This window comes from Crinia signifera, chromosome 1, assembly GCF_055691185.1.
Source record: "Crinia signifera chromosome 1, ASM5569118v1, whole genome shotgun sequence".
In the NCBI taxonomy this organism is placed as follows: Eukaryota; Metazoa; Chordata; class Amphibia; order Anura; family Myobatrachidae; genus Crinia; species Crinia signifera.
In genome coordinates this window covers 377,141,175-377,168,323 of record NC_139217.1, presented here as the reverse complement: position 1 = coordinate 377,168,323, position 27,149 = coordinate 377,141,175, and the positions used below count along the sequence as shown (strand labels likewise).

Here is a 27,149-nt window from a genome sequence, read left to right as displayed (position 1 = left end):
TATACTTTTGTTTGGCATGGAAATGCATTATTCAGTGGAAAAATCTGACACCTCACATTTATTAGATACAGGTTGAGGATCCCTTATCTGTATATCTGTTAATTTATTCCAAAACCATAGTTTTTGGAATATACTCTTTTTGCTAAAAGCACTGCGAAGGGACATGATGTGTAACTGGCACTACTGGGGATATGATATGTAACTGGCACTAAAAATGTGCAAGAAAATGATTGCTTGACATTCAAATTCAGTGCCTGAGATAGTACACAAACTTTGTTTCATGTTTTCAAATCTTGTTTAATGCACAAATAAACAGTGTGTATTTTATGTGTTTATATAACATAAATGCATTTTGTGTTCACACATGGGTTCTGTCCTCAAGATACCTCATTAAAATATAAGGTACTCTTTACCTAGAACGGCGCCCGTCGCGGGCATCGCGGGTACATTTATGCCTGCCCGCGACGCGACCGACGCGATGCCCGCGATTTTCCCATTGAAAACCATGTTAAACCTGAAAAATCGCGTCGGTCGCGTCGCGGCCGGCCATAAACGTACCCGCGATGCCCGCGACGCGATGCTCCCGATTTCCCATAGGAAGCAATGTTAAAAGCCGCGATGGACCCGATTTTAGTGTTAAATGCCTCAATCCACCCGATTTGGCCATAGGAATCAATGTTAAATGGGCTACAGAGCCCATTAACCCTTAAATGTCCCCCCAAATTTTTAACGCCACCCCACGATCAACGCCAACCCGAAGCGTGGCGAGCGGCGGCGGTACGCGTCCTCCGACCTTTTCATGCCCTACTATCCACGTCGGCGTGGTGTGAGAATAGAATAGTGTGGCGAGCGCAGCGAGCCACCGAGCCCGAAGCGTGGCGAGCGCACGCGGATACCTTCACAGGTAAGCGCGTCCCCTCGCGGGCTTCACAGGTGTCCGTGGCCACGCGGACACCTGTGAAGCCCGCGAGGGGACGCGTATAACTGTGAAGGTATCCGCGTCCCCTCGCGGGGCTCGCTGCGCTCGCCACGCTTCGGGCTCGGTGGCTCGCTGCGCTCGCCACACTATTCTATTCTCAACTCCACGCCGACGTGGATAGTAGGGCATGAAAAGGTCGTAGGACGCGTACCGCCGCCCCTCGCGGGCTCGCTGCGCTCGCCACGCTTCGGGTTGGCGTTGATCGTGGGGTGGCGTTAAAAATTTGGGGGGACATTTAAGGGTTAATTGGGGCTATTTGGGCTCTGTAGCCCATTTAACATTGATTCCTATGGGAAAATCGCGGGCATTGAGGCATTTAACGCTAAAATCGCGGTCAATCAGGCTTTTTAACATTGTTCTCTATGGGAAAATCGCGGTAATCGCGGGTACCCGATTTTGATGTACCCGCGATTTACCCGCGATTTACCCGCGATGCCCGCGATTACCGCGATTTTACCCGCGATGCCCGCGATTTCAATCGTGGGCGCCGTTCTAGGTAAAGAGTACCAAATATAAAAATGTTCCAAAATATGTAATAATCAGTATACAAAATGCTTCTGGTCCTGAGCATTTTGGATAAGGGATACTTAACCTGATTACCCAAATGACAAAAGAAGAATCGTTCTATCTGAAACAAGTAAGGTGTAAGAAAAAAATTCAGTTGCTCTCTATAGAACTTAAATATTATTATCATATTTACAAAATACTTAAGCAACTACAGAGGTCCATTAAAACTGTAGAGACTGTACTTTAAATACTGTTAACAATCCAAATTAGGACTGTATTTAATCTGTTGAGATATTTTCCACTGTTCTGTCGGAAAAGGCAGTGGATTGTCGAACTCACAGTCTTTCTGTCTCCGGTTTGATCCAGCAATGTATTCTTACAGGTCATAAACCATGTCAAATAGAAGTATTTTCCAATAGTGTAAAACAGTTTATTTATAACAAAATGGATAAAAAACAATTAACAGTGGACTCTCACCGATGCGAAGGGTCTACACATAAATTGCAGACCATATCAGTTTAAGGTCTTATAATACAGGCATCCCTAAAAGCTTCTTTGTATCTCTCCAGGTCCTGTCCACCAATATCCAGTCTCTCACCAACACATTTCAAACTTATGTCCTTTATCAAGGCATAGAGCCTTCCTAACTGATGAGGGTATTTATACCCTTTTGCTAAACCCCATTGGTTATATCTAGGAAACACGTTGGATGAGAGACTCTGTATCGGTGAACAGGAAGCTTTCAGGGATCAGAAAAAGAAGAGAAGGTACAGCGCTGTACTGAATATATAAGAAATATTTAATAAAAATTAGTCACCATAAAATACACTAATACAATTAATACTACATACAAGACACACAAACATTGAACATGCAGTCTCCTTTTGGAGTTAGAACTGGTTAGTAGTTGTTAGGTCAGCAATTGCATATATTCTTTGCTCTAACTATGAGCCAGTTAGTAGATATTAGGTATGAGAGAGTTCAAGTCCCCACAGAATGTGCACATTTAATGTGGTTATACTTAATTGTATTCCAGGGGTATTGTGGCTTGTAGTTTCAGCGATGACTTTCTCCCACCGCCCACACTGCGGTCATATCCGAGATAGTTTCAATCTGCTGGGCACAATAGCAGCCTGGTAGTCCCCTCAACGCGTTTCTCCGCCTCAAACGATCAGCGGCTTCCTCAGTGTACACTACTCCTGAGGAAGCCGCTGATCGTTTTAGGCGGAGAAACGCGTTGAGGGGACTACCAGGCTGCTATTGTGCCCAGCAGATTGAAACTATCTCGGATATGACCGCAGTGTGGGCGGTGGGAGAAAGTCATCGCTGAAACTATAAGCCACAATACCCCTGGAATACAATTAAGTATAACCACATTAAATGTGCACATTCTGTGGGGACTTGAACTCTCTCATACCTAATATCTACTAACTGGCTCATAGTTAGAGCAAAGAATATATGCAATTGCTGACCTAACAACTACTAACCAGTTCTAACTCCAAAAGGAGACTGCATGTTCAATGTTTGTGTGTCTTGTATGTAGTATTAATTGTATTAGTGTATTTTATGGTGAATAATTTTTATTAAATATTTCTTATATATTCAGTACAGCGCTGTACCTTCTCTTCTTTTTCTGGTTCTTGACTTTAATTAGGGGTTTATGGTAATCCCCCTATTGGCGCAGCAGCACTGAATAGGTAATCAGCGCTCAGTATCATTCTGTGGAGCTTTCAGGGATGCCTGCATTATTAAGACCTTAAGTAGATATTGTCTGCAATTAATGTGTAGACCCGTCGCATTGGTGAGCGAGAGTTTTTTTATACTTGTTTTTATACTTGTTTTTATAACTAAAACTATTATACTGTGAACAGGCAAATATGGCTTTTTCTTTTCTTCAGCTCCAGTAGTCTAGAAGAAAGTATAAGGTCCATGGGCCTGAGCCCAGAGGAGGATGACATTCCATGGAAGGACTTACGAGACAACAGGGACCTGACTGTTCTTTTCAACTGGGATTCAAAGGACAGGTAACTGCAGTCCTATATAGCAGTGGTTATATATCTTCTTTAGTTTTAACAATGACTGGTCTATTGATTACAGTATTGCCATCTACCTGCTAACACTAAGGGAGGTATTCAATATTTGATTGTGACTGTCGGAACATTTACGAAAGTCGAAATTGCAGTTAATTTTACCTTCGGTAGTTAATGTTCCATCTGTCGGAACCCTTTTCTCTCTCATGCAGCAGGAGACACTGGAGATTACATCGGGGTTTAGAGCTGGGAATGCTGGGAGCTAGGCACTACTAAATTTGTTTCAGGGCAGGCTGGCTCCTCCCCTCTAAGACCCATCATACCCCCAGTTAGAAAATTGTGCCACGGGAGCTGGTCACAGTTTTTACACTGCTCCAAAACGGAAGATATTTAAAGGAAAGGAACCCTTCCCTGCTTCTTTTAAAAAGTGTGGGTCCGGGTGTCCTGCGCCCTTGGTTCTACCAAGCAGCCTGTCAGAGCCTCACTAAAGGCATCTGCCAGACTTTTCAGTGTTCCTGCGGCCGCCTACGAAGGGACCGTCAGACACAGACACAGTGAGTACCGCTGCATCGCGACCGCGCGCTATCCCTCAGACAGGCGGGGGTCAGAGTCGCGCTCCCCCGGTCTCCGGCGGTGCACGCAGGAGTGCTTGTCGGAGGCTTAGGGACAGGTGCGCGGCTGGAACCCAGAGCAGCGCGTCGGAGGGAGCGCGGGAAGCCGCCATTTTGGGTGAGGGTGCAGGCGGGAAGAAGCCTGAGGCTGTTTGTAAGCGGCATGGCGCGGCCATAACACACACGCTAAAGCCTTGTTAATGTCTGCTTCTCCCTATAGGTGTTCAGCAGCATTTGGCTACACAGCACAGTAGTGTGGGGAAAATTCTTTGTCCTCGTGAGGACAGTACAGGGCAAATAGGTGGTAGTTTCTAACCTCCAGGACCCAGCACCCCAAAAGTCTGTGTTGTGTGTGTTTGTGTGTCTGTGCGTGCCGGTATCAGTGAATATACTTCACAGACCGGGTTTGTGCTGCAATCATGACCAGCAAATCAAGCACCAAGGCTTCACAGAAGCTATATATTTGTACTTTGTGTAATGCTAGATTTACACAGCACTCTGCTGATGGAAAGACAAATATATGTAAAGCCTGCACTGTTTCTCCACCTGCTTCCCAAGCAGGTGATTCAGGGGAGGCACCCACACCACAATGGGTAGCTCTCTTGTCAGGTACTATGGAAAGGTTGTCTGCTGAATTAGCAGAAAACCGTAGTGCAGAACCTCCATGGGTGGCTACTCTGGCTAGATCTGTAGACACCCTGGCTACATCCATGCAAAATCCCCAGAGAACAGCACCTGTGAGACAAAAGCGTCCTCTGCAGGTTGTGTACTCGGATGGGGAAGGTGATTCAGAGGAGGATCATGCTCCTTATAATGAAATGGAGGAAGGAGAATGGGAAGAGGTACAGGAGGTTCTTCCAGAACCTGAGCCTGAACCCACACACATGGGAGTGGAAGCTCTTATTGTGGCAGTAAAACAGGTGTTAAAATTACCAGACGATCCAACCCCAGAACCACAGGAGTTTGACCTTTTTGGACAAACAAAGAAATCCTCCATAGTTTTCCCCTGTCCAAACCAGGATAAATTGTTAGCAGCATGGAAGCAGCCTGACAAACGTTTCCAAATTCCGAAACGTTTTCCAGTAGTCTATCCTTTTGAAGTTTCTGCCCTAGGAAAATGGGAGACCCCGCCTCCAGTGGACGCATCGGTGTCCAGATTATCAAAAAAGACTACTCTACCGGTCCCAGGCGCATGCTCCTTAAAGGACCCGTCAGACCGTAAGTTAGAGTCCACCCTTAAAACTATTTACATGGTGGCTGGGGCTCAACTCAGACCAGCTATTGTCTCCGCCTGGGTAAACAAGTGCCAAGTGGGCGGACATGATTATAGAAGGGCTAGACTCAGGCATACCTCCAGAAGAAATAAGACAACTGGCGGAACATATAAAAGAGTCAGCTAACTATTTAGGGGAAGCGGCCAGAGATATTTCTTTGATATCCGCACGCATTTCAGCAAACGCAATATCTGCCAGAAGAGCTTTATGGCTTCGCTCATGGCAGGCAGATGCTGAATCTAAAAGGGCAGTAGAGGGTCTCCCGTTTACGGGAGAGGTCCTCTTTGGCCCAGAATTGGACAAATGGATAGCCCAAGCAACAGGTGGAAAATCTGCCTTTCTGCCAACAGCACCTCCACCTGCTAGACGCCAATACACAGGGCCGTCTTTTCAGTCATTTAATTCCTTTCGTCCACAGAATTCCTTTCGAGGAAGGGGGCGAGGTTTCCACTCCACAAGAGGTACTCGTGCCAGAAGTAGACCTCAGGCCACTGTCACCCGTACAGAGCCCAAGCAGACTCAAAAACCAGTGGCATGACAATTTGCCAGCTTTCTTAGGAGAGTCTATAGTGGGGGCAAGGCTACTGGACTTCAGAACCCAGTGGTTCTCTCTAACGGAGGACCCTTGGATTCGCAGCCTAATTTCAGAGGGTTATCGGATTCAATTCGATTTTCCTCCCCCCACTCGATTCTTCACTACAGCTCTCCCCCTTGCGCAAGACAAAAGAATGGCACTCCAGAGTGCAGCAGACACCTTACTTGCTGCACAGGTAATCATACCAGTGCCTTCTACTCAAAGGAGCAAGGGATACTACTCCAATCTCTTTGTAGTGCCCAAACCGGATGGGTCAGTACGACCCATCTTAAATCTCAAATCTCTCAATCTGATGGTGGCTTACCAACCCTTCAAGATGGAGTCTATTCACTCCGTCATAGCATCCTTGGAACACAACGAGTACATGCTCTCGCTGGACATCAAGGATGCCTATCTACATATACCAATATGGAAGCCTCATCAAGCATATCTGCGATTTGCCATAGGAAAGGAACATTTTCAGTTCAGGGCCCTGCCGTTCGGCTTATCATCGGCACCCAGGGTCTTCACAAAGACACTGTCGATCATTATAGCGTACCTCCGGAACCAAGGGGTCACTATAATACCGTATTTAGACGATTTACTCGTCAAGGCACCATCTCCAGCAGTGCTGGAACACCATGCTCTGTTGACGGTCCAGACCCTTACCAGATTGGGCTGGATCATCAACTTCAAGAAGTCATCGCTCCAACCAACACAGAGGATCCTGTTCCTGGGACTCTGGCTGGACACAAGAGAACGGAGAGTATTTCTGCCGAACGACAAGATCAGCGACATACAGAGGCTCATTCGACAGACTTTGAGTCACCGTCGGGTACAACTACACTTGTGTGTAAAGCTTCTAGGGAAGATGGTGGCAGCCTTCCCCGCTATAACGTGGGGGCGCTTCCACTCGAGGCCTTTCCAGCTAGACCTTCTGAGGAAAGGAGCGGGATCACATCTGTTTCTACACAGACAGATCCAATTATCCACTCGAGCCCGCCATGCCCTATTGTGGTGGCTCCACTCCGACCATCTCAGGCAGGGGCGCAGATTTGCAATATGGGATTGGACCCTATTGACAACGGATGCCAGTCTCCGAGGGTGGGGTGCAGTGGTACTCCACCTTCGACTTCAAGGGCGTTGGAGTGCAGAAGAGAGTCTATTGTCGATCAACGTTCTAGAACTAAGGGCAATCTACAACGCTCTAATAGCAGCACAGGATCTCCTTCAAGGGAAGTCTGTAAAGATCCAATCAGACAACGCAACAGCAGTAGCGTACGTAAATCGACAAGGCGGCACAAAGAGCCGACAGGCAATGACAGAGGTCACCAGAATCCTCCAGTGGGCGGAGAATTGGCAGGTACATCTGATAGCCATATTCATTCCGGGGGTGGAAAATCTCGAAGCAGATTTTCTCAGCAGGGAGGATCTACACCCGGGGGAGTGGTCACTACACCCCGAAGTGTTTCTGGAACTCACAGAGAGATGGGGAACTCCCGAAGTCGACCTAATGGCGTCAAGGAAAAATCACCTCCTGCCAAGGTACGTAGCAAGAACAAGAGATCCAAGGGCCATAGCAACCGACGCATTGGCAATTCCGTGGACGTTCAGCCTGGTGTATCTATTTCCACCTCTGCCCTTACTGGGACAGGTGCTAAAAAAGTTGAAAAGGGAAAGAACACAGGCAATTCTAATCGCTCCTTTTTGGCCACGGAGAAGTTGGTTCTCGGACATCCAACAGCTGCTGTCCGACCAACCATACCCTCTACCGCAGAGACACGACCTACTGCTACAAGGACCATTCCATCATCAACACCTAGCCTCCCTCCATTTGACGGCGTGGCTATTGAATCCGAGGTCCTGAAGGAAAAAGGGATTCCAAGGGCAGTCATCCCCACTATGTTGAAGGCGCGTAAACCATCTTCAGCTGCTCACTACCATCGCATTTGGAGATCGTATGCTGAGTGGTGCACAAGCAAGAGGTGGCTGTTTCGGATATTCAAATTATCCAGGCTCTTGCTATTCCTTCAAAGAGGCCTAGACGGTGGCCTCCGCCTAGGTTCACTTAAGGTACAGATCTCTGCACTGTCGATACTATTCCAAAAGAGGTTGGCCCTCATTCCGGAAATTCAAACTTTCTTACAGGGGGTTCTTCGGATACAACCGCCCTTCGTTCCACCGGCTCCGCCGTGGGACTTAAATTTAGTCCTGGCATTCCTACAATCAGAGATGTTCGAACCTCTGGAAGATGTTCCTCTAAAATCTCTAGTCTGGAAAACAGTACTCTTGCTCGCCCTAGCATCAGCACGACGTGTGTCCGAGCTGAGTGCACTATCCTGCAAAGCGCCGTATTTAGTATTCCACGAAGACAGGGCAGAACTGAGGACTCACCCGTCTTTTCTACCTAAGGTAGTGTCCTCTTACCACATAAATCAGCCAATCGTGGTCCCTTCTTTTCAGGGTGCTCCTACGTCTCAATCCTCCCTGGACGTAGTTAGAGCTCTAAAGATTTATGTCAAAAGAACCGCACAGATCCGGAAATCGGATTGTTTGTTCGTCCTATACGATGCTTTCCGCAGAGGATGGCCAGCGTCTAAGCAAACATTGGCCAGATGGATTCGGCTGACCATTCGGCAAGCATACATTCATGCAGGAAAGACTCCGCCGTCAGTGCTGACAGCACATTCAACCAGGTCAGTAAGCACATCATGGGCTGCCAGGCGAGGGGCTTCAGCATCTCAGCTTTGTAGGGCAGCCACATGGTCATCAGTGAACACGTTCGTTCGCTTTTACAAATTTGACACGTTTGCAGCACCGGCGACAAACTTTGGTCGTTTGGTGTTGCAGGATCCACAGAGCTCACCCGCCCGGGGAACGGTCTTTGGTACCTCCCCGATGTAATCTCCAGTGTCTCCTGCTGCATGAGAGAGAAAAGAGGATTTTGGTACTCACCGATAAATCCATTTCTCTGAATCAGCAGGAGACACTGGACGCCCTCCCAGCTCTTGATCCTGTTGGTTATGGGGCCAGTTCAGGCCCGGTCTGTTCATTAAAAGTTAAATATGACTGTTGTATGCAAGTTGTTATATTCAAGTGTATAATTATGTTCTTTTGTTACCATCTCCTCGAGTAGGACAATTTCCTAACTGGGGGTATGATGGGTCTTAGAGGGGAGGAGCCAGCCTGCCCTGAAACAAATTTAGTAGTGCCTAGCTCCCAGCATTCCCAGCTCTAAACCCCGATGTAATCTCCAGTGTCTCCTGCTGATTCAGAGAAATGGATTTATCGGTGAGTACCAAAATCCTCTTTTCGAAAGAATACACGCGGATTGTCAAAATCCACAAGTATTTGGACGAAAAAGGTTGTGGAATTGACAATCCAATGGCTGTTTTCGACATGCAGATTTCACTTTCTGAAAAGAAAGGCTTCAATGCGGTCGTAATGAGCCACATTGAATAAATGTGCCGATATTTCTGTGTTGGAAATATCAGAACGCGGTAAATACGGTACAAGTTTTTATATATCAGTTTGGATGCAGTGAGTTGCAATATTTTATGGAATGAGATAGTACATGAATGTTGAAATATTATGTCTCTATTGAGATAACTGGGTGTTTTACTGTTGCTTACCACTAGAGGGTAGAATTGTACTGAATGTTGTACATAAATGTGATGGTGTGTGCATCTACCAGCTGGGCAGTTGGAAGGATAATAAGCTGTAAACGTTATGGTGAAATTCTGAATAAAAGCTGATTTTTTTATGTGAGAATTTCCGTTTTAAAGGATATTGACACTTTAAAGCCATTGTGACTTCCTTACTGTATGATATTATCAGCTAAGTAACCTGGCATTTTGTTTCTTAACCAGTAACATGTGGGTGTGGTATAGCTCACAGACAATGTGTAGGTTGATGCATGAAAGGGGGGCCATGAGTATTTCACATTATTTTTTGCATGTCAATGCCAACACTTATGTGGACCCCCAATAAATGTACCAGGTACCCTCGATTTGCTTGCCTTGCGAGGACCAGATGCCTCACTCTGCTACTGTTGTGTTTGGCACACTTTAGCATTTCCACGTGGTTGGTCAAGTATGAAAATGTCCAAAACATTACAAACAATGTCAAGAAACACTTGTCTACTTATCATATGTCATACTTGATATTGTCCATTGACCATCTGGATATAGGAGCACGTTGTCTGCATTTTTTTTTATTCTTTTTAGAATGATCACTTGATTACATTGAAGGTATGTGTTATTGATATTGCATTAGCCGGCATTTAGTACAGTCCAGTGTCAGAGTGGAGGAAAAATTGTGAAAATGTGAAGTTTAAGTGTCTCATTTAACCATTTGTGAAAATATATATATATATATATATATATATATATATATATATATATATATATATATATATATATATATATATATATATATATATATATTATATATATATATATATATATATATATATATATATATATATATATATATATATATATATATATATATATATATATTATATATACATATATATTATATATACATATATACATAAGCAAGCAAGGGGTCCGGCACTCAGGCTGTAGAAATTCAGCTGCTTAGGTGCACTTCTATCCCTCAAGGAGAAGTATAATATCAACAAGCAGAAGTCACTCTAAGAATTCATTCAATGCTGCACGGCGGCAGTAAAAAACGTGAAGACACTAGTATAGTGCAAAGCCAACGTTTCGGGCGGGTAGCCCTTTATCAAGACATAATAAGTGTACAAACATTACTCACATTTATAGTAGAAAAACTGTCTAATCACTCTGTGCACACCACCACCATGCTGGCACCCGGCGAGGAACTGATGACATCATCGGCGCTGCTGCACCGACAGGTTCTGACTCACCGGGGGCGTGTGTCCATCACCGTGTACCTGGTAACCATAGTGACAATCATAAATAAACAAGAAGAAAATAGGTCACCATGATCAGTGCATGTTGACCTCAGTGTATAACACCATACAAGCATGTGAACAATCTACCACCCAGTACACCTTAAGTGTGGGGAAAAGAAGGAGCATAATGACCAAGGAGCAGCTCTGAGCGGGGAACTATATGGAACAAGTGTTACGGCTGGTGCCCGTGATCGCACTGTGCCGCAGGAGTGAGCTGCTGTCAGCCGGGTCTCAGTGTGTCAGGCTACTGACGGAGGGAGCCCAGCGTGTTGCCGGCTGAAGTGTGGAGCATACCTGTGCTGGGTGCGCGGTGTGCGCGGCTGTCTGGGATCGCGGGTCAGAGGGTTGAGGCACCGGGAGTAGGGTGTCAGAAAGCGCACACGCATTGCGTGTGAGCATGGTGCCCAGGAGTAGAACTGGAGAAGGACACGCAAAGCGTGTACATGGTGCTGAAAGGAGGGTGAATGGGAGAACACGCAGAGCGTGTAGCCAAGGTGCTGAACTGTTACAATCCGTCCAGTGTGTGTAAACCTAGTAAGTGGATATGGCAAGGTGGGGTGAACAACTGTGTATAAACAGCTGAGCGCTGTTATATGTGGATGCACATATAACAGCGCTCAGCTGTTTATACACAGTTGTTCACCCCACCTTGCCATATCCACTTACTAGGTTTACACACACTGGACGGATTGTAACAGTTCAGCACCTTGGCTACACGCTCTGCGTGTTCTCCCATTCACCCTCCTTTCAGCACCATGTACACGCTTTGCGTGTCCTTCTCCAGTTCTACTCCTGGGCACCATGCTCACACGCAATGCGTGTGCGCTTTCTGACACCCTACTCCCGGTGCCTCAACCCTCTGACCCGCGATCCCAGACAGCCGCGCACACCGCGCACCCAGCACAGGTATGCTCCACACTTCAGCCGGCAACACGCTGGGCTCCCTCCGTCAGTAGCCTGACACACTGAGACCCGGCGCTTGCGGCCGGACATAGACCCGGCTGACAGCAGCTCACTCCTGCGGCACAGTGCGATCACGGGCACCAGCCGTAACACTTGTTCCATATAGTTCCCCGCTCAGAGCTGCTCCTTGGTCATTATGCTCCTTCTTTTCCCCACACTTAAGGTGTACTGGGTGGTAGATTGTTCACATGCTTGTATGGTGTTATACACTGAGGTCAACATGCACTGATCATGGTGACCTATTTTCTTCTTGTTTATTTATGATTGTCACTATGATTACCAGGTACACGGTGATGGACACACGCCCCCGGTGAGTCAGAACCTGTCGGTGCAGCAGCGCCGATGATGTCATCAGTTCCTCGCCGGGTGCCAGCATGGTGGTGGTGTGCACAGAGTGATTAGACAGTTTTTCTACTATAAATGTGAGTAATGTTTGTACACTTATTATGTCTTGATAAAGGGCTACCCGCCCGAAACGTTGGCTTTGCACTATACTAGTGTCTTCACGTTTTTTACTGCCGCCGTGCAGCATTGAATGAATTCTTAGAGTGACTTCTGCTTGTTGATATTATTACATATATACATATATACATATATACATATATACATACATACGCACGCCCCTTTGCAAACGGAGCCTGCTGTCCCCCCTCGCTTCACCGACACACCATATATATATGTGTGTGTGTGTGTGTATGTATATATATATGTGTGTGTGTGTGTGTGTGTGTGTGTGTATATATATATATATATATATATATATATATATATATATATATTAAAAAAAATTCTCTTTATAAGATGGTGTATAATCAGTTCTTTAGATTTAATTAGAGAGCTGTAGATAGAGATGGTTTCTAAAACTGCAATGATGAATGTGAAGTGCCATTCTTACATTTATCTTACTGTTGCTTTATATTTAGCTGTCACAACCACAGAAAACACAAACGGTGGTACTGTATTTGCGATAGGCTAATGATTGCTTTGAGATGCTTAGTGGATCTTATAATAGAGATCTGTAGTTGCGGATGCATTGTGGTGTGCACCTGCAGTACAGATTGGTGTAAATTTGACCATAAGCATTGTTGTTCGTCTAAATTTAAATAAACCCATGTGTTTTTGTTTTGTTGGTGTTTGGTATAGCAGTTTGCTGTGAAAGCCTAGCTAGAGAAGAGTGGTGAACTTTCCTTTACAAAAGTTGGCACCATTTACTTCAATTTTTTTCTTCTATTTCATCACACTTACGTAGGATGCAGAATGTGTAATTGGCCTGCTGTCTCTCCATCATCAGCCATGCATACTTATAGCATCCGTGTAACTCTGTATAGCGATACACACAATATGTCCCTTTTCTAGAGACATTTCGGAGGAGCATAGACAGCTGTCTTTGGAGGAAGAGCGGATCTGGCTGCTTATCCGATCGCTGACTTTAAGGCTGGTTAGTGGTCTGCCAACCCTTAACCATACAGCTGAGCCCAAGAACTCTGAGAAGGCTACTGTGAATGGGGTCTCATCCAAGATTGATACTGTAAGGACCTTGATACACCAGTACGAGGATGCGGTAGATTCTGCAAAACAATTCAGCGAGAGGAAAATCAAGGTATAGCAGTTTGTTGTGCACCTTGGGAAATTGTTAGTATGCATTGTGCAGGCTTGCTGCAGTGTTATTTTTATCTTTTAACATTTCAGAAAGTGGCCATGTTTTAAGTCAATCCATGTACTATTCTTTTCCCAGTATCCTTTCCTTGGACCACCAGCATCTCGACTCAGTGGATTCTTGAGCAGTGGAGGCTGTCAGTGTCAGAAATTGGCTTTCCAGCTAGTGCATGATATTTACCAGCTAGACAGCTGTGGGATAGGTAAGAAGGTGACTTTTCATGAGTGGATGTGTACACCGATTTACCAGAAACTCTTTGCATTTCCATTCCCCTCCCTGCAGGATGACACTGCTCCTGTCACATGTTGTTTGTTTCTCACAGAATCACATGAGTGAATAGGTAGCTGCATTCCAACTAGATCACTTTGCTGATCCCCGGCATAGTTGCTAGTCAAACACAAACAAAAAATTTACATATTTCATTTGAACTCCTTTTACTTCTTGTCGGAGGGTCCGATTTAAGAGAAGTACACAAAGCAATGTTTACTAAACTGCACATGTGCAGGACCCGTTCTACGTTGTCTGACACAATGTCTCCAGGCTGCTGCCTGATTGACAGGCTGTGGCTGTTTGGGCGCTGGCTGTGAGTGGCAACATATCAGCCATGTTTTCTTGGCGTAGTTAGGCCAGTGTCTACATTTTCCGATCAGATTTACTGGCTACTTAGTGGAAACAGCCGTTCTGACTAGTTTTAGACGTTCTCTTATAGCCGATGCCGCAACAGATTGTTGCGATGGTACGCTGATGCAGCACTCTGGTAGATGACCTCCTTCATATAGATGGCTGTATAACGTTCTAATGCTGGTTAAAAAGCTCCTGCAGCAATTTACAGTGACCATAGCACAATACAGTGTTCTGGCGGAAACCTTTGCCCCTCCTATTGGATCTGAATGTTTCTGAGTGACTAACTAATTTCTGGACGTCCTTTGCCTTGTTTACTCCAGTCATTTACAGGTGGTTTTATAATAGCAATATTTTGTAGTCAAAACAACGAAGCTCCCAACCTGTGCTCAGCAGTTTCTGTTTGCTTTGTAATGTGCGGCGTCTCAATTCTACTCCCTCCAACGCCTCTTCTGGTTAATTATCCACCAGATTGCAAATCCTTTCCAGCATCATTCACATATTATTTATTTGATTTAAACACCACTTCAAACATTTCAAGTAAATGATTTATGAAATGTCAAGTAATTTGTGTATGATTATAAATACACTTGTGTTTCTCCAAAGACCTTCATGTAAATTCTTGGTCGCTTAGTGGTCAGTCCTCATCCTTCAACAGTCGCCGTGTCCCGTGTCGTCGTCCCCCCCATTATTAGCCATTGCATTGGGTATCCCTTCCCTCCTCATAATTCAAAAATCTTTCTAATCCTAATAAAGTATAAGAAAAATTGGTGTCCTTTTTATCTGGAACGGAGAAACGTATTAAATGAAGAGAACATACTAAGGACAACCCTATTAGAAGGGACAATATGCAAATTCCTAATTACATGAGAACCTGAAAGAACATAACTTATTAACTAATTAAGAATATGCAAATGACACATCAAAACCTTATCTTTTTTTTTGCCAGATGATTCTTGTGAAATCCAGGAAAAAATTGGGAACAGATTGAAATCTTCTCTCAGGCATTTGAAAGGTGGATTGCGTATGCTTTACTTTAGCTTTTACGGCTGCTTACTCTACTGTCTTCTCATTGCTAAATATGGCTTACTCATTGTAGATCTTTTAACCCAATGTAAGGGAGACCTTATGGGTATCCAAGAAGGAGTCTGTAAAATCTCGCCCCTTATAATCGAGAACTTGGTCTTCTTTGTTGAGGTTAGTCATTTTTGTTTTCAACTTTTATTTCTTTTAACCCCTTCCCGACATTGCCTTTTAAGGTAATTTTTTTTTTTTTTTTCCTCCTTGTGTTCAAATAAGCGTAACTTTTTTAATTTTCCGGCTATATAGACACATGAGGGCTTTTTTTTTGCGGGACAAGTTGTACTTTCTAATGGTACCATTTACTATACCGTATAATATTCTGGGGAATCAGGAAATAATTCAATGTGGGGTAAAAAAAAAAAAAAACGCAATTCCACAATTTTGCGCTGGTTACGGTTTTTTTGGAGTTCATAGTTCGTTTAAAATGATGGGTTATCTTTATTCTATGGGTCGTTACGATTCCGGTGATACCAAACTTATATAGTTTTCGTTACATTTTACCACTAAAAAAAAAAATAGAAAATGTTACGGTTTTTCGAATTTGCGTCGCGTCGCCATGTTCTGCGGCTTATAACTTTTTTATTTTTCCACCTACGGACCTGGGTGAGGGCTCATTTTTTGCGGGCTGAAGTGTACTTTTTAATTAATACCATTATGGGATATGGGCGACTTTCTGATCTCTTTTAGCTATTTTTTTTTGGGTAGGCGATGCGACCAAAAAGCGTAGTTTTGGCGTTGGGGATTATTTTCCGTTTACGCCTTTAACCGTGCGGGATAACTAATGTTATATTTTAATAGATCGGACTTTTAGGAACGCGGCGATACCAAATATGTTTATTTTTTTTATTATTTATTTATTTTTATTTGGGAAATGGGGAAAGGGGGGTGATTTGAACTTTTAATATTTTATTATTTTTTTTTTATTTTTAAACTTTATTTTTTTTTTTTTTTTTTTACTTTTACTACAAGGCCCCCTAGTGTACTTGACCACTAGGGGGCGCGATCGCCTGTACTAGGTTCAGCCATAGAGCTCTATGGCTGAACGTAGTGATTTTTTTCACTTCCTATTACATCCTGCCTGAGGCAGGATGTAATAGGTATGAATACACGGACAGCACAGGGGTCTACATTAGACCCCTGGCTACCATGGCAACCGATCGGCACCCTCCGATCGCGCTGCGGGGGGCCCCGATCGGCGCCGGAGGGGGGCGCCCCCCCTCCGATCAGCTATTTAAGCACTGCGGGCGCTTTGCCCGCGGTGCTTAAAGGGTTAAACGGCCGCGATCGGCGAACTCGCCGCTCGTGGCCGTGAGAGCAGGGACATGGCTGTAATATACAGCCATTACCTGCTCTCTATCAAGCCAGCTCACTCCGTGAGCTGGCTTGATTCACCCCCAACCGACATATGACGTATATATACGTCATATGTCGGGAAGGGGTTAAGGTCCGTTAAAAAAATTTGGTACTTGTTTCCTAGCAGGGCGCCCAGATTTCTTACGTACGCAAACGTAGTGAAATCGCATGGTACGTTTTTACCATGCGATGTGTGCGATGCGATATTTGATTGTACAAGCACCCATGCCATGAGATCTGATGAGTGCTTACAATGAGATCTGATGAGTGCTTACAATGAGATCTGATGAGTGCTTACAATGAGATCTGATGAGTGCTTACAATGAGATCTGATGAGTGCTTACAATGAGATCTGATGAGTGCTTACAATGAGATCTGATGAGTGCTTACAATGAGATGTGATGAGTGCTTACAATGAGATGTGATTGGTGCTTAAAATGAGATGTGATGCTATGTGATGTGATGGGTGCTTACAATTGTAAGCACCTGCATCTATGCCATTGTTTAGCGTCAACCCCACTATCCATGCCACCCATGCATGGCGAGCGGTGGTGGAACGCGTCCCCCGACCTTTTCATACCCCCATTATCCACGTCGGCTGAAGTTGAAATTACATAGTGTGGTGAGCCACCGAGCCAGAAGCGTGGCGAGCGCAGCGGAATACATGTAAAATTATCCGCGTCCCCTCGCTGGGCTCACTACACTTGCCGCGCTTCAGGCTCGCTATGCTCGCCACACTATCTGATATCAACTCCACGCAGACGTGGATAGTGGGGATATGAAAAGGTCGGAGGACGCGTTCCGCCACTGCTCGCCACGCTTCGGGGTGGCGTGGATACTGGGATTGACGCTAAACAATGCACTATGCACACAGCATCACATCTTATTGTAAGCGCTCATCCCATGGCATGGGTGCTTGTACAATCAAATATCGCATCGCACTATTTGCTTAGTGGACGCCCTGCTAGGAACCAAGTACCCAAAATTTGACAGAATTTTGCTATAGCAGAATAATTATTCTGACCAACTGTTTATGCTATTGTTGCTGAATAATTCTAGGCAGACAATGAAACAAAAAAATAAAATTCTAGTTTTTTTTTTTTTTTTTTTTTTTTTTACACAAAAAGATTTTTTAGCTTGTTCAGAAAACCGTAGGTGAAAGAAAGGGTTGCTGTGAAAGCTAGGAAGCGCTAATAGGCTTAGTGTGAGGGAAAAAGTGGTCTATGTACTAAACCTTGGAGAGATAGAAAGGGGATGGAGAGAGTTTGCCAATTCGCTCCTAACTGTCATTTTTGAACAATGCATGTAATGTGGCAGTTAAGGGGCTGATTGTCTGTCAGGATTTTATATGTATCCCCTTTTAACTCTGTCCAAGGCTTAAGCCCCATACACACTACTGTACCTGTATTTTTTCCCAAAAGATATAGCTCAGAAGGGCCCTTCTGAGCAATATCTTGTAAAAAAAAAAAAAAAAAAAGAGCAGCGGGAATGCTAATTATAAAAAAAATATATGCACGCTCCTGCGCAACATTGTTACCGACCCCCCTTTTCGTTCAAACATGCAGGCCAATTTTGTAGCCAACGACCTACATGTTCAGCAAGGTCCTGGTGAAGTCGGTGAAAGACGGTGTTTAGTGCGTAGGCATTATATCGTCCATCTGAGTGTTCATACAGGGCTTAAGTACATAAACACCTTAGTCCCTATATATTTGTTGAGATGGGATTGGTATGAAATCCCGGCAATCAAAATCCCGGCAATCAAAATCCCGACAAGGGGGGGGATGTGGATCGCTCACCAAGCAGCGGGCCAGGTGCCTCGCTATGCTCGGCACACTAATTTATTCTCCCTGTATGGGTTTCGTGGACACCCATAGAGGGACAAAGTGCCGGGATTTTGGCGGTGGGATACTAACTGCATCCCGTTGAGATACAGTACCACTGTGAACGCCTATGTGTGAGTTTTATATGGTCTCACCTTTTCTAAATAAATTACCAAAAAAAGGCGTTTTGTCAGTATGAAACTTCATCATAGTCAGCCATTATAAACCCCTCTGACACCAGATTATACTTGCCATAGAAGATTAGGAATAAAGGGTACATTGTGGTGGAGGCCTAGAAAACAATATCCATGGCAGCAACATATTAAGTAAACAAATCACGTTTCGAGCTAAATATGCCGTCATCTTGTAGTCTAATATGTCAAAAGAATTTTGGACAATTGAAGCCAGGTGATTGTTTTTGGGAAGGATTTAAACCTGTGACCTTACTGTTTTCCTTTCCTTTATCCCAGAGCATAGCGATCATTCTCTGGGTATCAGGATATTTTGTTGGTGTCCTTAGGCCATTCAAATCAAATCTTCAAAAAAAGAAAAAGAAGAAAAAGGACAGCGGTGCCACAGTAAGTATACAGGGTTGCATGTGATACTGGCAGGAGGACCGCAGATGACCGCAAACTTTATTAAAGTTGTGTAGGAGATAAGTAACTGATTCAGTTGTCGTCAGTACAAAGTGAATTTGCATTCCGAGTTCCCACAGTGTAACATTACAATGACGCTCACCATTATATATTGCATCAAATTTAACCGGCTTGAACTACAAATGTGTTCTTGTACATATAGGTACAATAAGCCTATATACAAGATGCCAGGCGTGAGTGAGCTGCCAGGATCTGTGCAACTTTGTTAATATCTGGGTATTTTTTTATTTTCGACAAAAATGAGTCTTAACGGCAATGTGACTAGGATGTACAAGGAGACTGCTGTTTAATTTGTGTGTGACTGAGAGTGTATGTGGAGCAGAACAGAACTTGTATTGGGGAAAAGCTGCTGCTACTTTGTGTGCGATTGAGTCCCTGAATGTGTACACAGATAGTGTTATATATTAAAACTAAGAAGCACAGACTCCTCATGCTTCCTAGTAGCATTGTGTTGCGATTGTAAATAGATTCCCTACACCGTTAGAAGGTACTCACGTGACCAAGCCCACCAAGTGGGGCGGTTTATCTTGACTGCAGCAAAGATGAACGAGGACACATTTGTACTCTTGCTAGCTATCATTTTCTATGGATGGATCTGCACCCATTTTTATGGTTTATGGGTGTGATCTCTTTTGTTATAGAGATGCAGATCAAGTGTGTGTGTGTGTAAACAGAAGTGTTCTCAAACATGAGTAATGGCAATAGCTATCGCTGCGATTGGCACACTGTTCCACTTGCAGTTAGTATATGTGTTAGGTAATGTATGAAAACGTTCACAATAGGGGGTTGGATTTTGAATATCACTGCTAAAGCCCAACTGATGAAAGTAACGTATTGGCGAATGGCCAGCTATTTTATGCATTTTTCTGTATTCTACAGTGTATGTATAGACCTTTTGCAGTTTGAGTAATAGGTAACTTTTAAAAGGACTGTTTTTATCTGTTTTGGGTTTTCTAATTACTTGCACATGTACACAATGGTCTTTCCTATAATGCTTATTGTGAGTTTTTTGTAGAGATGTGAAGATCCGGATTTACCCGTATCTCAAAACGGGATCTTATTGGCTATCCAGCTGTCACATATTTTGGCTTGAATATTTTTTCCTTGCCTCCCTCTCTACCCTATTCATCCATTCCAACTTTATCTCTCCATTGTTCACCATATTCTCTACTTTGGTCTCATCCCCCACCTCCTTTCTATTTTCCTTCTATCCTACGGGCACTCGTTATGAAAATAACAAAGTTCCCTGTAAATAGGTGATATAGAAGGTAAAGGTTTTAGATGAAAAAGCTTACATAGAATTTGACGGCAGATAAGAACCACTTGGCCCATCTAGTCTGCCCCTTTTTTTAAAAGTTACCTCAAACCATATTTGATCCTTATTTATTTGTAAGGATGTCAATATGCCTATCCCAAGCATGTTTAAATTGTACTACTGTATTTGCCTCTACCACTTCTGATGGTAGGCTATTACACTTCTATTCTTTCTGTGAAGTAATTCTTCCCCAAATTTCCCCTGAATCTTCTTCCCTGTAGTTTCAGTGCATGTCCTCGTGTTCTGTTGCTCCTCTTCCTGTGAAGAATGTCTCCCACCTGTACTTTGTTAAAACCCTTGATATATTTTAAAGTTTCTATCATGTCCCCCCTTTCCCTTCTCGGAATGGGATCATTCGTCAGACTGCATTTAGGTCTACAAGCATTAGGTCTACACCATTAGGTCGACTTGCATTTAGGCCGACCTGGCTGAAGTAGACAGTCATTAGGTCGACAGGGTCATTAAGTTGACAGTGAAAATGTCGACATGTTTTTTGTTTGGGTTTTTTTAAGCGCCGACGGTCAACATAGCACCGCGTCCCCGCGCATGGCTTGCTGTGCTCGCCATGCACTATTTTATTCTCCCACCACGCCCTAGTGGATGGTAGGGCATGAAATACCGCCTGTCGGCACATGTCGACTCATAAAAGTCAAATGACCCCATGTCGACCTTTTGCCTGTCGACCTTCCCCATGTCGACCTAATAACACTGTCGACCTTATAAAAGTCGACCTAATGACCCTGTCGACCTAAATGCAGGTCGACCTAGTGGTGTAGACCTAATGCTGTAGACAATATGACCGTATCCCTCCCTTCTCTGCGCCAAAGTAGACATATTAAGATCTTTCAATCTTTCCTGGTAAGTTTTGTGGGGTTGGGATCATTTGGTCTACAGCATGATGGTTGACAGTCATTAGGTCGACATAGGAAAATGTTGACATGGTTCTAGGTCGACAGGTCGTTCGTTGGACCGGTCATTAGTCCGACCATGATATACACAAAAAAAGGGTAAGGATATATTCAAGCGCTGTCTGTATGTATTTTCTTTACTTCTCCCGTTCTCATGGGTCGATATGTAAAATAAAGAGAAAAAACACAATGTGTGGAACTGTATTTTACGTTTTAAAACATACAGGGGGAATAGAAGAGGGACGAACCACACTCACAAGAGGAGTGTGTTTTTCAAATTCGTAAAGGTATCTTTTTTTTGGTGGTAGTATAGCCTTCACCAGAACCACCCTGGTGTCCAATAGAATTAAGTTAGGCGTATGTTTTCACTCACAAAATCAAGGTGTTGCAATACATATAATGGTTTCTTTTTTAAAGCAAGCGTACCGATAACTCACAATTGGCAGGAATTTTCAAAACACATCTGGGTTTCTTTATCTTGAAGAAATTATTTTATTGCCAAAACATGTTAAAAAAAGAATCTGACCATGGGTACACTGGAGATAAATCCAAAGGTGGGTGATAGATGTTGCATAGGACTCACGCTAGATATACACCAAAAAATTTTCCGGATAAGTTTAAAGATGTCGGTGAGTGAACACCCAGTACCTCTGTTTCAATGTCCAGCGTAAACACAGGATGGTCCAAAGTTTTAAAAAGCGATTGTGCGAATCCAGAAAGCCAGCCAACGCGTTTCGATTTCAAATCTTTTTCAAGGCTGGTCTCTGAAGTGCACTGCATCCATATTTATACCAGACACCAGGAAGTGGGTACTCCAGGAAGGGGAGGAGTCACGGTAGCATTATCGAATAAAAACATATCTAAACATTTTAAAGGGGTAGATAATGGAATGCTTATTTCACAATGAATAATAAGAAAAACCACATAAAAGACACTTAAAAACCAGTGGATATAGATGACAAAAACGAGCGTGCGTTCCACACCCTTGGAACGCACGGATATCCGGGTTTAATAACCCCGATTACCTGTATCCTGTCTTAACGCTATGCAATGTCTTGCAGGGAGCGTCAGGACAGGGCCTGACGCTCCCTGCAAGACATTGCATAGCGTTAAGACAGGATACAGGTAATCGGGGTTATTAAACCCGGATATCCGTGCGTTCCAAGGGTGTGGAACGCACGCTCGTTTTTGTCATATATATCCACTGGTTTTTAAGTGTCTTTTATGTGGTTTTTCTTATTATTCATTGTGAAATAAGCATTCCATTATCTACCCCTTTAAAATGTTTAGATATGTTTTTATTCGATAATGCTACCGTGACTCCTCCCCTTCCTGGAGTACCCACTTTCTGGTGTCTGGTATAAATATGGATGCAGTGCACTTCAGAGACCAGCCTTGAAAAAGATTTGAAATCGAAACGCGTTGGCTGGCTTTCTGGATTCGCACAATCGCTTTTTAAAACTTTGGACCATCCTGTGTTTACGCTGGACATTGAAACAGAGGTACTGGGTGTTCACTCACCGACATCTTTAATCTTATCCGGAGAGTTTTTTGGTGTATATCTAGCGTGAGTCCTATGCAACATCTATCACCCACCTTTGGATTTATCTCCAGTGTACCCATGGTCAGATTCTTTTTTTAACATGTTTTGGCAATAAAATAATTTCTTCAAGATAAAGAAACCCAGATGTGTTTTGAAAATTCCTGCCAATTGTGAGTTATCAGTACGCTTGCTTTTAAAAAGAAACCATTATATGTATTGCAACACCTTGATTTTGTGAGTGAAAACGTACGCCTAACTTAATTCTATTGGACACCAGGGTGGTTCTGGTGAAGGCTATACTACCACCAAAAAAAGATACCTTTACGAATTTGAAAAACACACTCCTCTTGTGAGTGTGGTACGTCCCTCTTCTATTCCCCCTGTATGTTTTAAAACGTAAAATACAGTTCCACACATTGTGTTTTTTCTCTTTATTTTACATATCGACCCATGAGAACGGGAGAAGTAAAGAAAATACATACAGACAGCGCTTGAATATATCCTTACCCTTTTTTTGTGTATATCATTGTCTTACTTGTTTTGGTTGAACAAGTTTTTTGGTTATATTGAGCTGCTCTTCTGTTTTTCCTGCGCCTTGGAAACCTCCAGTATTCTATATTATAATTAGTCCGACCATGTCTAGGTTGACAGTGAAAAAGGTCAACCTGGGTATTTCACTGGTTTTTTTTTGTTGTTGTTGTTTTTTTACCTGAATGTCAACACAGTCGACACGGACACAGTTTAAAGTGCACCGCATCCCCTTGCATCACTCGCAATGACTCAGACACGGTGCCTCGCTACGCTCGGCACACTATTTCATTCTCCCACCATGCTCTGCTGGATGGTAGGGCATGAAATACCACCTGTCGGCTCAGAAAACAGTGAAAACCCCCATGTCCACCTTTTTCACTGTTGACCTAGACACTGTCGAACTAATGACCTGTCGACCTTTTCCTATGTCGACCTAATGGTGTCGACCTAATGACGGTCTACCATAATGCTGTAGACCAAATGACCGCATCCCGTTTTGTGATGTAGGCCATGCACCATTTTAGTTGTCCTTCTTTGTACAGTCTCTAATGTATTTATATCCTTCTGGAGATATGGCCTCCAGAACTGGACCCAGTACTCTAGATGAGGTCGTACCAATGACCTATACAGTGCCAAATTTCTGCATGGTTATGGTATAGGGTCGACACAGAAATAGTCAACATTAGTTTTTTTTTTTATTGGTGTCAATTTATAGCTTTCATGACATGGACCCCAAATTAGTGTACTGCATTCACGCACATGGTTCGCTTTGACACCATGCTTTGGTCCAGATGCCTTCCTACATTTACAATTCTCTATTGGAGCCCACATAGATGTAAACTATGAAAAAGTAAAATAAAAACAAGTGTCAACCATATGTGTTGAAATTTTTATTTGTCAATCTTTTCAATGTCTAGATCAGGGGTCCTCAAACTATTTTTCTCTGGGACCCCATTAGACAATAAAAATAATTACGGGACCCCAGCAAGTGACTGCAGAAGGCCATCACATCACGTGTGTAGTCAGCAGACAGCACATACATGGCAGCATTGTGGAGGCGCAACATGATGGGAGGAGTCTGAAGTAACAGACAATGCAACAGATATGTCAGACGCCTTGAATCACTGACTGAGATTAGAAAAGTCATCAGCCTGATGGTCAGCAACATGGAGTCGTGACCCCATGCTGAGAAGGTGGGCACCCTCTTTTGGGTCAGGACCCACAGTTTGAGAACTGCTCGTCTAAATGATATACTTAGACACTGGCATATATTCAATGCCGTGGGCGAGCGGTGACTGCGAGCAGGACTTTTTGCTCGCAGTCACCGCTCACCCTGTCAGTATTCAACTGACCCCCCCCTCATACGCAAATTCCCCCTCGCTACGTTTTTTGAGCGAGGGGAAATTTGCGAATGTGCCTCCAAAAGCTGCGAGAATCGAGGCTAATTACAGCGAGTTTGCTGCACTAGCCTCGGCTCTCGCAGTTTAGGGGAATCCTCGCCGTTCTGTGATGGCGAGGATTCCCCCGGAACGTTGCATAGTGCGAGTGGCCGGCGCGGGGGTTAAACTGCGAGGATCACTGGTTTTCTGTGATCCTCACAGTTTAACCCCCTCGCCGGCCGCTCGCACCGGCATTGAATACATGCCACTGTTGACCTTTGGATCCTCTACTTTCCCGCGTGGACACTCTGTATGTTTGATCATCCTGTAATGTACATAGTACGAATAAGGTTTTACGTTTTTGCTCTGAAACTTGTTTTTCTCTGAGTTGGAGTTTACAGATTTTAGGTTTTCTATTACATAAACGCCAAATTTCCAAAACCATTTAAAACATATCTCTTCGAAATACTGCCAGCCCATACTTGTAAGACCTATCTCTTGGATGATATGTATGACATGTATTTTACAGACAATTCTTTCTTTAACAGCCTCCAGTATTCACCAACTTCCAGGACTTCATTACTGGACTGCAGACATCGTTATCAAACATGACCGATTACATAAAGGAATTGGAGACCTCTTTGCTAGCACTGAAAATAGAAAATCTCTCCTTAGATAATCTTATCTTTACAGAGGTTAGTCATTTTGTAACCTTTTCTTTATATAGTGCTGCAAATCCAGTTGTGTGTTACAATTGGAAACGGTGACTAAACAAACTGGGTAGTTACAGACTGTCAGCATGGTAGGAAGGCCCTGCTCGCAAGCTTACAGTCTGTATGTTTAGTAGTAGGTGTGTATTTATGTTTCATTTCCTAGTCCCCTTTTTTAATGCTTTGCTAGTATGATCAGTCCAAAATGTTTGCATGCTAATGTGATTTTATTAGCTTTCGGAAGGTGAGGAGAATGATGCATGGCTGATGCACTGATCATGGTCTAGAATGTTCCTGCTACATAGTGTATTTGTATATAGTATTTCATGTATGGTTTTACTTTTTTTTTTTTTTTTTTGCAAATTACGGGATCAGCTAAGAGGTCAGACCTGGTGCCCGCACATGCGAACACTTTATACAACATTATGAAGTGATATCTTGCCATGTGGGGATAATGTTGGTACCTATAAAATATTTGTTGATCTAATTTTTTTGTGTATGGAATGGAGCAGAGGAAGACCTTTTATATCATGGTTAATTATTTGTGTTAGTGTCACACTGTACACACAGTTAGGGGAAAAAAATTTTTTGACCACCTGCTTTGTCTCGCAGTGCTTATAGTAATTGTGGGATACTAACCCCTCACAAACATTTTTACTTTTATAAGGAACTATGCCTACACTGAACAAATCCAGTGCATCACAGAGCTACAGCCCATCACAGTCTGCCAAAGCAGTAGTGCCACAGCAGCGGTTGCACCTCTGAGCCCTTCACTGACTAAGTGCTGCAGCCCAACCTAATCCTCTGACATCCTGTTTGAAATGGGGTCCGAATCCCCATAGAAAGCACATTTATAGAATCAGTAACAGACGAGATCCAACACTAGGAACATAATTTTTTTTAATTTTTTTTTTGGAATCTGGGAAATGCTAGGAAATACTCTGATATGCCAAATTTCACTACAATGATAAATAGGCCAATAATAGGATCTACAAAGATACAGGAGAGTCATATATCACTGTATACAATAACCATGTAGTATACACATTTTCATTTAATTAGATGTGCTTAGAACTCCAAGTCATGTCTAAAGGTGCCCACACACGCACCGATCCCGGCGTGCGTTGTGGGCTTAACTAGCACACATAGCATCGCATCGTATGCCTTGTGCATACGATGTGCATGCGATGCGATGCTAGAAAAAGCTAGTACAAAAAGTATGTGCAGCACATACTTTTTGTACTGTGCGATGAGGTGCAGCGGGAGCGCGCACCCCATCGTACAGCATCGCACCGCCGGGATCGGTGCGTGTGTGGGCACCTTTAAAGATGGCTGATCTCTCAGTACTCTCTAATGGTTAGAATAGGGGAATGCCAACCTCCAAGAAGCCTTTTGCTAGGTGTATTACTAATCATTTGTTGATTCTGAACAGCCTGTTTCAAATCCTTTGATTTCACTCCACCAGATTGGCCTTTGCCTCTTGGACAATATGGCATATGAACAACTATGTAGGACAACCATCTGTTTGTTTGTCTGTTCTGTTCTTATATCCGCCACATTCTGTACGATTCATCTGTTTGGATACTCTGCATGTGGAAGGAGATTGCTTCACAAAGCGTACCCACCCTGAGAGCCAGCTTTCCAATGTCCTTGTCATCAACCAATTAAAGGCAAAGTAAAGAGGCTGGATTTC

General features: G+C 43.7%; 1 protein-coding gene across 1 annotated transcript in view; it reads left to right on the top strand.

Annotated features, from left to right (window-relative positions):
- NAA25 (N-alpha-acetyltransferase 25, NatB auxiliary subunit) overlaps window positions 1-27,149 on the top strand; it is a 75,890-nt gene that overhangs the window by 46,796 nt on the left and 1,945 nt on the right. Inside the window, exons 17-23 of the mRNA XM_083151428.1 lie at window positions 3,385-3,510; window positions 13,237-13,480; window positions 13,616-13,739; window positions 15,108-15,173; window positions 15,258-15,355; window positions 18,885-18,992; window positions 25,295-25,441. Coding sequence (XP_083007554.1) covers window positions 3,385-3,510; window positions 13,237-13,480; window positions 13,616-13,739; window positions 15,108-15,173; window positions 15,258-15,355; window positions 18,885-18,992; window positions 25,295-25,441 — 913 coding nt within the window. The remainder of the gene's footprint in view (window positions 1-3,384; window positions 3,511-13,236; window positions 13,481-13,615; window positions 13,740-15,107; window positions 15,174-15,257; window positions 15,356-18,884; window positions 18,993-25,294; window positions 25,442-27,149) is intronic.